The sequence below is a fragment of the Neoarius graeffei genome, chromosome 10 (genome assembly GCF_027579695.1).
Source record: "Neoarius graeffei isolate fNeoGra1 chromosome 10, fNeoGra1.pri, whole genome shotgun sequence".
Taxonomy (NCBI): Eukaryota; Metazoa; Chordata; class Actinopteri; order Siluriformes; family Ariidae; genus Neoarius; species Neoarius graeffei.
The window spans coordinates 49,476,883-49,489,759 of NC_083578.1; the positions used below are offsets into that span (position 1 = coordinate 49,476,883).

At 41.0% G+C, this 12,877-nt stretch overlaps 1 protein-coding gene across 1 annotated transcript in view; it reads left to right on the plus strand.

Annotated features, from left to right (window-relative positions):
• The window catches only part of fbxl17 (F-box and leucine-rich repeat protein 17), an 898,173-nt gene that overhangs the window by 713,228 nt on the left and 172,068 nt on the right, over nt 1–12,877 (plus strand). Inside the window, exon 8 of the mRNA XM_060931855.1 lies at nt 12,475–12,551. Within this exon, the coding sequence (XP_060787838.1) occupies nt 12,475–12,551 (77 nt within the window). The remainder of the gene's footprint in view (nt 1–12,474; nt 12,552–12,877) is intronic.

Here is a 12,877-nt window from a genome sequence, read left to right on the forward strand (position 1 = left end):
ACAATGAAATATCCATGGATGCGAAAATGGTGACTCGCTACGTGGCGCAGAGGTTTCTAGGACGGATGAGGTGGCCCCTTTAAGATTGCAAATGTTCAAAAGCATAACAGAAAGAATATAAATGTAGCTTGCAAATGCTGGTTTGCAGTCTTAATGAAATGGGAACTTCTCATCAAAGGGAGCACACACAGAGCACTTTTGGAAATGATTTTTGTAGTAAACTTGCTTTATATCTTCCTATAAAACTATGTATAGAGAGGATTATTTATTGACACACATTTTGATTTCATAGAGGGCATTTTGTCAAAAAGTTTGCTCAGTTTGAGACAAATGCCCTAAAGTTTAGGTTTTCTGAAAATAGTGATTAATATGTTTCTTTGGAACAATAAGTACTTCTCTTGCATTACAATGTGAACAAAATGAAAAGGTGGATTTGTGATGGTTTATCACTATATTTAATACAATTAAATCATCTAACATTCTTAATAATCTAAAATACGCATAACAAAGTAAAACATCTTACAATGTCTTATTTACCCAAAATATTTCCTTTATCAACTGTATCCATGTCTTAAACTCTCGATAATGTAATGAACTCCTCAATGATGACTTAATAGACAACCAAATTCTGTTTTAAACTCATCATGGGCAAATTTAATAGCCTCTGGTGAATATACACAATTACTGTACAAAATCTGGTTTGCAATATTTGTTTTAAGCTGATTTACTTAATTTACTTTGCTGGTTTGGAATGTTTGCACATATTTATGGTATAAATAAATTCTAATGGTAGAAAAAGTCTCGTGAAACCTACAGCTATAAATTGCTTTTCTGTGGAACGGAGCTGGTTCTTTTCCCAATCTGTTGAATCACAGTCCAACTCAGGAGAGCTCTGTACCCCATGGCAGACAGTGATAAGTCATACAGCCCAGAGACAACAGATGGAAAAGGAGGGGGAAACACGCAGGCAGGAAAGACACCCAGGAGCTACTGCCAATAAATGCAGCTGTTAGAAACAAGAGTTCTTTGAAACTATATAATTTTAAATAGGATAACATTAACAGCCATTAGTAAAACTGCAATAGTATTTTTAAAACAAGCTATGAAATAATATATTTTAAAATTAGTTCAGCAATTTTTAAAAGTTTTAAAATCTGGTTACCAAAGCTACCAGTCAGGACGGATGAAGGCTTGGCTGGTGTTGTGATTGACAGAGAGAGGGAATGATGTCCAGGGGCCTCATGTACAAAGACCTGCGTGGATTTCCCACTAAATATGTGCGCACGTCAAAATCGGGAAATTTGCGTACGACCAAAAAAATCCGGATGTATCAATCAGTGCGTACGAAGGTTTCCACGCACTCTCCTGTTGTACATCCCAATCAACGTGGAATTCGGCGCACATGCACGAGCCCCGTTCCCCGCCCCGTCTCCTCCCTCAATTATTCCACACTGAATATGTTAATTAGTATAAACAGACCTGCAGTAAGGCCCGCATTAGGTAAAAGACATGGCAACTTTTACTAACACGTTAATGTTAATTAAATGTTAGAAATCTCGCATTAATCAAATTAACATTTAACATTTATTATTAACATTTAACATTAACATTTATTCACGTTAATCCCTGCCTTTAGCACAGTGTAATAGAATTCACATACATCACTTAATTGTTCTGTCACCTACAATTAAAGTGATGTTCAAAGTGTATGCTATGAGACATGCAACGGTCACTGATTGTATGCCACTGAATGTGAATGTAGCCTATACCAAGATAACGGTATGATTCGCATCGTCCGCAGTGCTTGCGCCACAATGAGTGTCTATTTGAGTTACATAGGTTTTGAAAACAAAAAAACACCTTTAGTGCTCTAATGTGTACATTTTTTCGGGGACACCCTGTATTTGAGGAAATGTCTTCCTCTCTTAGTAGGCCCAATATTCCTAGCCACATGTAACCAGAAATAAAACGTGCACATATTTTCCACAATAGGATTTTAATGACAAATGTATTCTAGCAGGGTGCCAGGGAACAACAGGAGGCCCCCAGTCCATCCCACCCGAGCAGGAAGAGGACCCCCAGCCGAGCGGATCCAGCATCACTGTCACCTGCCCCCCTTCTCCACCGCCTGCCCCTGTCGCCGGGTCCACAGGCCGGGTGCTGACGCGCGCAGTCCTTGAGTCCCAGGGGGAAATTTTAAAGGGGATAGAGGCGATTAACGACAACCTCGAGGGAATCCGTGAGGAATTGAAGGAACTGAATAACACATTAAAAGAATATCTTAAAAAATGAATGGTGTCCCGTGTCCCGTCTGCCCTTACCTTTTCACATTGTGGCTATTAAGCGCTGCCGGGTTTGTATGCCATGTCGCTGTGGCACCTCGTTGTGAGGCCCAGGGTCTGGGTCCTCCGGCAGGTCTCGCTCCATTATTGGCACGCCGTGCCGCTGCGCCACATTGTGTAACACGCCACACGCCAGCGCAATACGGCACGCCTTGTCGGGCTGATAGAGCAGCACCCCCCCACTCCGGTCAAGGCAGCGCCACCGGCTTTTCAGGTGGCCAATGGTGCGCTCCACCACTGACCGCGTCCGTGCGTGGAGGTTGTTGTAGCGCTGCTCCTGATCAGTCCGTGGGTTGGCTAGGGGGGTCAGTAACCATTTTCGGAGTGGGTAGCCACTGTCTCCTATGAGCAATTGGGATAGGTCCAGCATAAGCTATCCAACATGTGTATATTTCAAGTGAATTCACTTCAAGTGTTTTAGATTGCTTACCAAGTAACCACCCATCACTCACTCTGCCGGCATCCAGCCTGTTTCCCACCGAGCTGTTCGCCAGGACGAATGCATCGTGGGTCACCCCAGGCCACCTTGCCACGATATTTGTCAGGCGCATTTGGGCATCACATATAATCTGTACGTTTATAGAGTGGAAATGTTTCCTATTCACGTACGCATATTCACCCTCAGATGGCGCCTTTATAGCAATATGCGTGCAGTCGATCACTCGGATAACATTTGGAAAACCGGCTATCGCTGCAAATTGCGCTTTTATCTGTGCTTGGTCTGCCACATCATAGGGAAACCGTATGTACCTGGCCGACAGTCGGATGATCCCATTTAACACAGACGGAATAGCGCGGCTGAGAGCTGTCTGGCTCATTCCCGACCGGTCGGCCAGTTCCCTCTGGAATGAGCCTGTTGCTAGGAACCCAAGCGTGGTCAGGACTTGGATAGGAACGGGTAAGGCGTGACTCCTCGCCATCTCCCTCTCCAACCCCGGGCCCAACTCAGCACAGAGCTCCAAAAGAATGGCTCTTGGAAGTCTGAATCGGCTGATAAGCCAGTCATCATCGTGAGCCAGGAAATCGGTGTAATCACGGAACACCCGTTCCCTCCTAATCCGACCATTTGCAGCGTCTTCCAGTAAGGCCAACCATGCCATTGTCATCCTATCGGTTATCGCCACATGTTGCACATGCTTTTATATCCTCATTTAATTTGATGCATGCTAGTGATTGGTCCCCACACACCGTGGTTGTGTCTGATTTGTACGCACTTGGAAATCGTTTCATATATTGATCTTGGTAATTATGTGATAAGGCTACCCCACGCAACATCAACTAATAATAATATTTCAGTCTGACACCTCGCGGCAAATGCGCGAGGAAGATCTATTAAGCTAGCTGCAATGCATGGTCCTGCATGTGCATTCTTTAATTTAATTAATTAACCAAAAGTCAGTGGGAATAATATCGAAATGATATTGCTGGGGTTTCTCATTTCCCGTAATTACAATATGGAAGGGATGGTTGATGGATCTGTTGGCATTTACCCAACAGTCTCGCATTATGTGTCTCGACAATGTCGTATGACTGACATACATTTCAATTCATGCATCCTGATGTTCCGATGCATTTTTGGATGCCTCTTATCGCCATGTCATGACTCTTGACCGAGTAGGCCTAAATGTAGTTGCGTTGCTCTGCCTCTAAGTGTCGCCAAGTACCAAGATGCACCAGAAATGTGCGTACGCCAGCCATGAGGTTTGCGTAAAGTACCGCACTTTTCCACACCAAGTCAATCTTTGTACATACGAATGTTTGCGCAGAAAGTGACGTACGTAGCTTTTTTGTGCGTACGCAAGCTTTGTACATGAGGCCCCAGAGGTGGGTAGTAACGCGTTACATTTACTTGAGTAACTTTTTGGATGAATTGTACTTGTAAGAGTAGTTTTAATGCAGCATACTTTTTGGTCTGTTTATGTTTTGTCGAGACTTCCAGCAGAGGCTCTGTCACATGACAGCATCTCACCAATCAAATGTAGCAGCCAGAGCCATAGTGGGAGGAGCTATGGTTTAACTCCGTTTCGCCAATCAAACAGAGCCAAGCCGCCGTGCATGCCCGCCCGCACACAAAATTCCCGCGGTAAGAGCAGTCCAGGTAGAAAAGAGCATGGAAGCAGAAGGAAAATGGCAGAGACAGCGGCCAGTGTTTCTCATCAAGCCGAAGAGGCACACCCCTGGCCACACATACAAACCATGTTCAGTCTCCAAACAACAAAAAATAATAGTTATGTTATGCGGTGTCACATGTGTCTCCCCAAACCAGTGGACGTTTCAGCTTATAAAAACTCAACGTCGAATTTGAGGAAACACATTGCGGTAAGTAGGCTATGTGCTTTTGGCTGTCTTCGTAGGCAGACGTTAGCCCTGTTGTAACATCATAAATAACTGTAAAATACATTGTTTTGTGGAAATGTATTGACGCACTGCGGCCTCAGACGGCAAGATAACACACACACACACACACACACACCAGAGAACCAAGAAATAACACTACAAAAAATCTTCCTAACAATCACTTTTTATTGATGTGAAACCAAAAAATGCTCATGAAAATAAGGTTGCTCGCCTAATGTCAGCTCCTCAATAGCGTTACAGTTATACACGGCTCTGGTCAAAAACTGGGAATGGAAGACTGGTGAAAACTTACTAAATAACAAAACCAGTGATGAGCTTTATCATAGCCTTCTTGGCTTACAGGAAACGGACATCCCTGAGTCAGGCTATAAACCAATTTTGATGCATACAGTAGCAGCTTGACGCGAGGAACCGGCCTTATTGCATTATCCCGCTTCAGCAATGACTTCCCTTACGATAGGGCACTTGAGGTTTTTTTTTCAGGAAGCCACGCAGAATTAAATGTTCTGATAGGACATGCAGGCTTTGCACCAGTTAGGGTAATGCTTTTTCATTATTGTTAGTTGCCTTGGTGTTACCTTAAGTGGTTTCTTACATCTAATTATCTCATCTCATTATCTCTAGCCGCTTTATCCTTCTACAGGGTCGCAGGCAAGCTGGAGCCTATCCCAGCTGACTATGGGCGAAAGGCGGGGTACACCCTGGACAAGTCGCCAGCTCATCACAGGGCTGACACATAGACACAGACAACCATTCACACTCACATTCACACCTATGGTCAATTTAGAGTCACCAGTTAACTTAACCTGCATATCTTTGGACTGTGGGGGAAACCGGCTGCCGATCGGAATTGACCGGCTGCCAATTGACCGATTGACCGGCTGCCGATCGGAATTGGCCGATTTTCACGTGATCGGCCATGACCGGCGACCGGCCGGTCAAAATTAAAATATGCCGATTTTCTGCCGATCAAAACTTGTGTATCACATAGAGATGAAAGTGGAAATACTCGTAATTCGCAACTAAAAAGACTGCAGCTACACTGGCAGCTTGAACATGCTTTCTAGTGCAATTGTGTTGCGCTTGCGCAGAACAGTGTCAGTCCTGCGCACCTAACGAGCTCCGGCGTGCGTGCCGTTAACAAAAAAAAATTCACTATATTTGGATATCCAAATATAGTGAATTTTTTTTATATCCAAATATAGTGATTTTTTTTGTGCCAGATATTGGATGTGAAAAGAAGAAATTGGCTTATGAAAGTGTGTTCCATAGCAGTAGGCAAATAATATATGAGGGGGTTGTTTTTGTGCCAGATATTTGATGGGAAAAGAAAAAATGTTTGTGTGAATTTCCTATTTCAGGAATTAACGTTAATACCAAACATGAAGAAAGATTTTACAAAGAACAATGTCTTTTTGTTTGTTTTCAACCTTTGAGGTGTTGAAAATTTATTACTGAAAATCTGGCAGAATGTTCTATTAAAGAAAAGATAAAAAGAAAATAGTCTTTGTGTGTGCTGTGAAGTGGTTTGAAAAAATGAAATCGGAATCGGCCAAAATCGGTATCGGCAGGTCACACTCCATGGGAAATCGGAATCGGCCCAAAAAATTGCAATCGGTGCAGCTCTAGTAAAAACTAAACTGTAACTTCAATTTTGGTGAGTAATTTTCATAAATTTAAAAGACAGGTTTTCCACCAACATCAAGCCCAGCAAACTAATGGCCTGCCCTGTAATGTAAAGTTGGGTCGAGGAATGAAACCAGGCAGGGTTCTGGTAAAAATTGTTTTAGCTGTCTTCTCTTAAAGAACTTAGAATTTAGATTGAACTGAATAATCTCAAATGCTTCTTGTAGCTTTAAAATAGTCCCAGCAGGTGACTCTGAAGAAAAGTACTGTGTTTGAACACTGCCCGCTGTAAACACTTTACATACACCCCAATGACTGACTCCACCGACCGCCACGACACCACCGTGCACGATTCCCTCATCGGCACAGTGGAGCACCACAAATTGCTACCTGGTCTGTGGGAAACACTGAAAACGCGTAACATATCGTTTGTGAAATCTCCATTTTTCAAGCTACTGTATTTGTTGTGGATTAGAGGGATTTGTGAAGACTTTAGGTGGTTTTTTTTCTGTGAGATTTGTTTTATTATTTGTCTACAAGTGCTTGTTCACAAAAGGAAGGGCATTAGCTTGTTAGCTTGACCGCTTGCTAGCAAGCCCCACCACCACCCAGCCAAGCTGGGCGCTGGCAGCTAGTTAGCAACCTTTTTGCTTGTTATTTCCACTTGCTAACTCCTCTGCGAGATGGATCCAGTAAACAACTTTTTGGGAGATGAAAGGATTGACATCGTTGATCGCATCTTACAGGATTATTTCCAGTCTTTTTCATACGAGGAGATATTACGTGTGATGTTCACCTGCTGTTAAAGCTGAACAGTCATTTCACGGAGTGAACGCGCACACAGTGTTACGGTTTATGTGCAGACTGCCTTGAGCTTCTTGTTGTTATTGTTAATACACAGAACTACACACACACAGTTTGTGTGAAATATATATGAAATCTCTGCCTGTTATGACATCCTGATCAATAAACAAAGTTACTCAGCAGTTACTCAGTACTTGAGTAGTTTTTTCACTTCGTACTTTTTACTCTTATTCAAGTAATTAATTGGACGACTACTTTTTACTTTTACTTGAGTAATATTATTCTAAAGTAACAATACTCTTACTTGAGTACAATTTTTGGCTACTCTACCCACCTCTGCAAACATGTCTCACAAAGCTGGTGTGGGTTTAAACACTGATAACCATTCTGTTCTGTGTAACCTGCGGATAAAAATACCCAAGATTAGCTTTCAGTGTAAAAATGGATTTTAGTAGCTATAACTTAGATCAAATCATTAAGCTGTTTTTATTTAGCAGTCAAGCTGTGTTTGGGCCTTGCATTTTAATCTGATACTAGTGAACTTTTCTTTCAGTACCTTGTCATCCTTTTAAAGTGTACTGGGTAATACTGGTACATCACACCTGGTGTGTTTTTTTTTTAATGCTCAAACATTACCAGCCTATTAATCTCCTGAAAAAGCCCTTGTTAGGTTTTGATCTGTCTGTACCAAAGGAGGTTGAATTGACAAAGTATGATCGAGGAATGTAGACCTCTGCTGCCTCAGAGATTCTGCGTCACGAATATCCTGGAGATTCTGCCTCACAGATCGATCCGGGAGCAAACAGTCACTGACACAGACACAGCTGCTCAGAAATGTTTCTCAGTTTACTGTAGGTCAAACATGAGTTCATTCAAGAGTGTGTTGTAGCTATGTGATTGGATTTAATTGACAAAGCTAAGTTGTCTATGCATAACGTAAATAGGTGATGAAGCATTACATCACTGGTTTAGATTACACTACTTTATGAAAGAAGAGAGACATTATGTACCATTACATCACCTGTCAGGATCATAGTCTTATGAAAAGAAGAAAGACATTACTGGTCAACATAACCTTCATTAAGCAGAGAGCAGAATGTGCAAGCGAAGATAAATCTCAAGGATTTAACTAACCAAAATAAGTAGCAATCAGGACTGCCTGTTCCAGTTGCAAGCATGCCAAACAGGTATTTCTGTCAGCCCTCCAACAAAACCTGAAGCTTAAATCATGCTAAAGTCACTGTTCACCTCGTGTTCAAAGGTGGTGATGCCTTCCACATGCATATCCTTTACCTTTATCAGCTGACAACTTTTTGTTTTTCTTCTCTCAGGTGTGACGGCAGTGACCCTGTAGAGATACGCATACACACTGTCACCCACTTGTTGATTGCTTGTGCCTCCTCTCTTCCTTTTCAAGCACCTCTTTCTTTTAATAAGGACTTGTAAACAAGGACAGAATCACTGTACCGTTGTAAATACACTTCACCAGGAGGGATATTGTTTCAGTAGTCTTTAACTGACACTGAAGTCAAGTGCTAAATAAAAGAAAAATAAAAAGGATCAGTGAATGTATCTTAATGAATGAATGCTCTTTGACAAATGTGTGCTTGCTTCCTTGTTTCTGTAAGTGTTGCTAGTTACAGGTTAATCAGGGTTAGTACAGTATATATGAGGTTTTTTTCTTTGTTGTTTGTTTTTTGTTTTGTTTTAAACGGGGTAAAGCCTTTACAAAAAACAAACAACAAAGAAAAAAAACTCTCATATATACTAACCCTGTATACCCTGTATGCCCCCACATTTTCTATGCTGCTGAATCTGTCCTTTTTTTCAGTAGCTTTGTATAAACAATAACCGCTAAATGTAATGCAATGTTATGTAAGGTGATCGCCTAGGCATTCTCATTGTGAAAAGTAAGTCACATGTACATGGACTGGCATTTAATGTTGTATTTGTTCCTTTCTATTTGTTTTTTGTCTGTTCATATTCTTTTTGGGGGAGTAAAGTCAGTTTAAAAATGCCGTTAAATGCATAGGCCTATAGGCCAAGTTTAATGACCTTGAGGTTATCAGAGGTCATATGTCGTTTTACAAATGAAAAATGAATTCAGCACCCAAACATTTAACAAACAAGGCCATTTGCTAACTTCATTAATCATTTTAGTACATTTCATTCCTTAGAAAGCTGAGAAACTGGGTTCAGCTGAGACGTTTACAGGCCCAAAGTTCAGTGACCTCTAGAGGTCAACAGAGGTCAGATAGAGCTCGGCATATTGCAGATTTGAATTCAGCACACCCAAATTGACAAAATAAGACTGTTTGCCGACTTTGTCTCAAAAATGCCTTTAACTCCTTAAATAGCACTTTTTTGAATTTTGGTACCAGTCTATAATAGATGATGTGTGTACAGCTCATTTCATTCACACAGTTTCCTTTACTACAGCTTGGCCTTGCAGATCTATTTCTTGTACCCTCTAAATCAGATCCAGGTTGTCCATAAAATCGCCAGTGTTCCTTATTGATGTCAATCCTAATTATTGTTACCATAACCCATGAGTGTAGGCCACTCCATAACAAGCTCTCTGAGGAGAATGAGGACTGCTTGTCCTCCTCTCGTCTTTCCGCTGTGGATAGATGTGCTCATATGGAAGCCACTGATTGTCGCTAATGTCAGAACCCAGATACCACAATGGAACATTATGATGCTAGATCATTAGTAAGATCATGCTAGAAGGATGCTGTCAGATTGGTTTGCTTGGGCAGAATGGCCTCCCTGGCGCCAGTGAACCTGCGCTTTCACTGAGGTAGAGTGCCTCTTCAAAGCTGCGGAAAGTGAATTAGTCTCTCAAAATGGCATCTATACATTAGATTGAAAACTTCAAACGAGCTGCGTTTCTTGACCTAATGAAGAAACAATGGCTTTTTCATTGGACTTTTACCACAGTTATAAAAGAGGATCAACTGTGAGTTACTTTGTAGAGTTTTTTGTTGTTGTTCCTCTGTTCAGCACATTTAAAACATCATTTGTGATGGAAATGGAAAATGATGAGTGATGTGGTTAAAGGTTAAAGCGCCGAGTGGTCTGCCCTTTCACAAAGCATGAGCCCCAAATTCAATTGTCCTCCTTGAAATGGGACTATCTGTGAAGTGAAGCTTATAACATGATCATCTAATTTTTGTAATGTGGAATTTACTGCTGTTATAACATTTTTAAATGCATCTCATGCAGGGGCCAGCAGGTTTTCAGACATGCAGGCTCTTCCAAAAGTATTGGAACAGCAAGGCCTGTTCTTTTGTTTTTGCTATGCACTGAAGGTTTGAGATCAAAAGATGAACGAGAGAATAGATCAGAATTTCATGCTATTTACATCAATATATGTTAAACAACTTAAAGCATGGCACTGTTTGTTTGAACCCACCCAAATGATCAAAAAATGGGATAGTGATTAAAACAAAAAATTTGGAACATGTGACTGACAGATGTTTCTTGTTGTCCAGCTGCATCCTGTTAGATTGATTGTTTAAACAATTAAGAGCTTGGGATGTCTACTCTTTGTTTGCGCCCTGGGTTTTTCTTGCGAGAACTGCATTTGTTGACCAACATGAAGACCAGAGAGCTGTGTATGGTAGAAAAGCGAGCCATTTAGAGAATATCTCGATTAGAGTCATTACAGAAGCATTGGGCATAGCCAGTTACCACAATTTGGAATGTCCCTAAAAGGAAGGAAACCAGTGGTGGACGAAGAACCAGACATTGAACAGGATGAACAAGTGAACAGTCATCAACTGCTGTTATGTTTGACAGCAGTTGATGACTGAAGCAATGTGAGAACTGTGAAGAAAAACCCCAAAACAACAGTTACTGACATCAACAACCTCTATAGGGCAGGGGTGAAGGGGTATTACAATCCACCATTCTAAGAAGATTTCAAGAGCAGAAATATAGGTGTCATACCACAAGATGCAAACCACTCATCAGCAGTAACAATCTGAAGGACAGATTGGAATTTGCAAAGAAATACAGAGATGAGCCACAAAAGTTCTGGAATCAAGATTAACATCTACCAAAGTGATGGAAAGGCCAAAATGGGGAGAAAGAAAGGATCTGCTCATAATCCAAAAAATACAAGCTCACTGGTCAAACATGGTGGAGGTAGGCTTGAGCTTGCGTGGCTGTTTCTGGATTGGGCTGACTAATCTTTATTGATGATGTAACTCATGATGGTTTGCAGCAGAATGAATTCTGAAGTCTACAGAAACATCCTGTCTGTCAATTTACAGAGAAATGCATCCAATCTAATTGGGAGGAGCTTCATCATGCAAAATGCACTGCCAACACAACAAAGGACATCATCGGGGGGATGGAAGGTTTTATGGAGAAATGGAAGGCCAAGTCCATCACCACACCTTAACCCAGTTGAGCATACATTGACTTCCTGAAGAGAAGACTGAAAAAAAAAAGATATTTATCCTTTTTTTTTTTTTTAATTTCAACCCCAAATATCTTCAGTGTATAGCAAAGACAATAGAATTGGCCTTGCCATTCCAATACTTTTTGAAGGAACTTTATTTGTTCAGCATAATTTGCATTTATGTTGGAAGAATATTTGGGTTCAAACCAGATTGGAAAGACCTGGCCTGTTTTGACACAAGTTGTGTTTGAAATACACCAGGGTTGATTATAGAGTTTGCACATGGACTTGCTTCCTCTGTAAACTGGCATTATGAATTTTGATAAGTACAAGGCTCACGTGAGTGAGTGCAGCATTTATTCCAGAGGTTAAAGGAGTCAAACAGATGGATTATAACTTGTTTTTGCTCGCAGAACTCCTAGAAGTGTTTAAAGGGGATTGCTTTTCAGCTTTACTGTGATCTCTGCTGCTTTTCTCTCATGTGCTTCTGCTCAACCCTGGACCTGGGAGAGACTGGTGAACCTTTGAGAGAAATGAACTTTGGGCACAACTTGTGCTCCTCATTTGAAGTTTCTGCAAATTGCTTATCTTTGCTCAGATGTCCTTATCCAAGAGGAAGCTTTTTTTTTTATCTTTTAATCAGAGCACATTCAGTTACATATTTAATTTTCTACTGAAGCATTTTTGAGGAACAGATATTAACTTGGTGAAGAAGAGAAGCCTACCCAGTGGTTACTTTTAATTGACAGGGTGTTAGGTGATTACTGTCACTTTCTTTGGTGGTTTGGGACTTTAACTTACTGTTGCTGTCTATTTGTGTGAACCTGAGATAAAGCTTGACTTCTCACTGTTGTGACCTTTTATGAATTTTGTGAGCCTTTTATGACCTGCAGATTCTTATTTTAACCCTTTTGTTTCTCATATGCTTTTTTGCAGATGTGTGGAAATCATTGCCAAAGAGGGAAGAAGTCTCAAAGAGCTGTATTTGGTTTCGTGCAAGATTACAGACTATGGTAAGTGCGACAGATCATTGTCTAATCAGTCATTGCTAAATGCCCCATTAAATGTACATATGCCACATGAATTAACCCACACTTGCTTAAACTTATATTTTGTTTTGTCCTGCCAAATATTATTTCACATGGTAAGCAAGTGTGTGTGCGCGCCCATCTGTCATGGAGAAAGCCAAGCTTTGGGTTCATTCTCTAATTGCTTAATGCTCTAGTTAACTTGCTGCTAATTAGTTTTAGTGGTGTAGAGTTTACCTTAATTCAACTGGTTATGTGACAAAATACTGTTTCTCTTTAATGAAGGAACGATTTATTTGAAAAATGCCTGT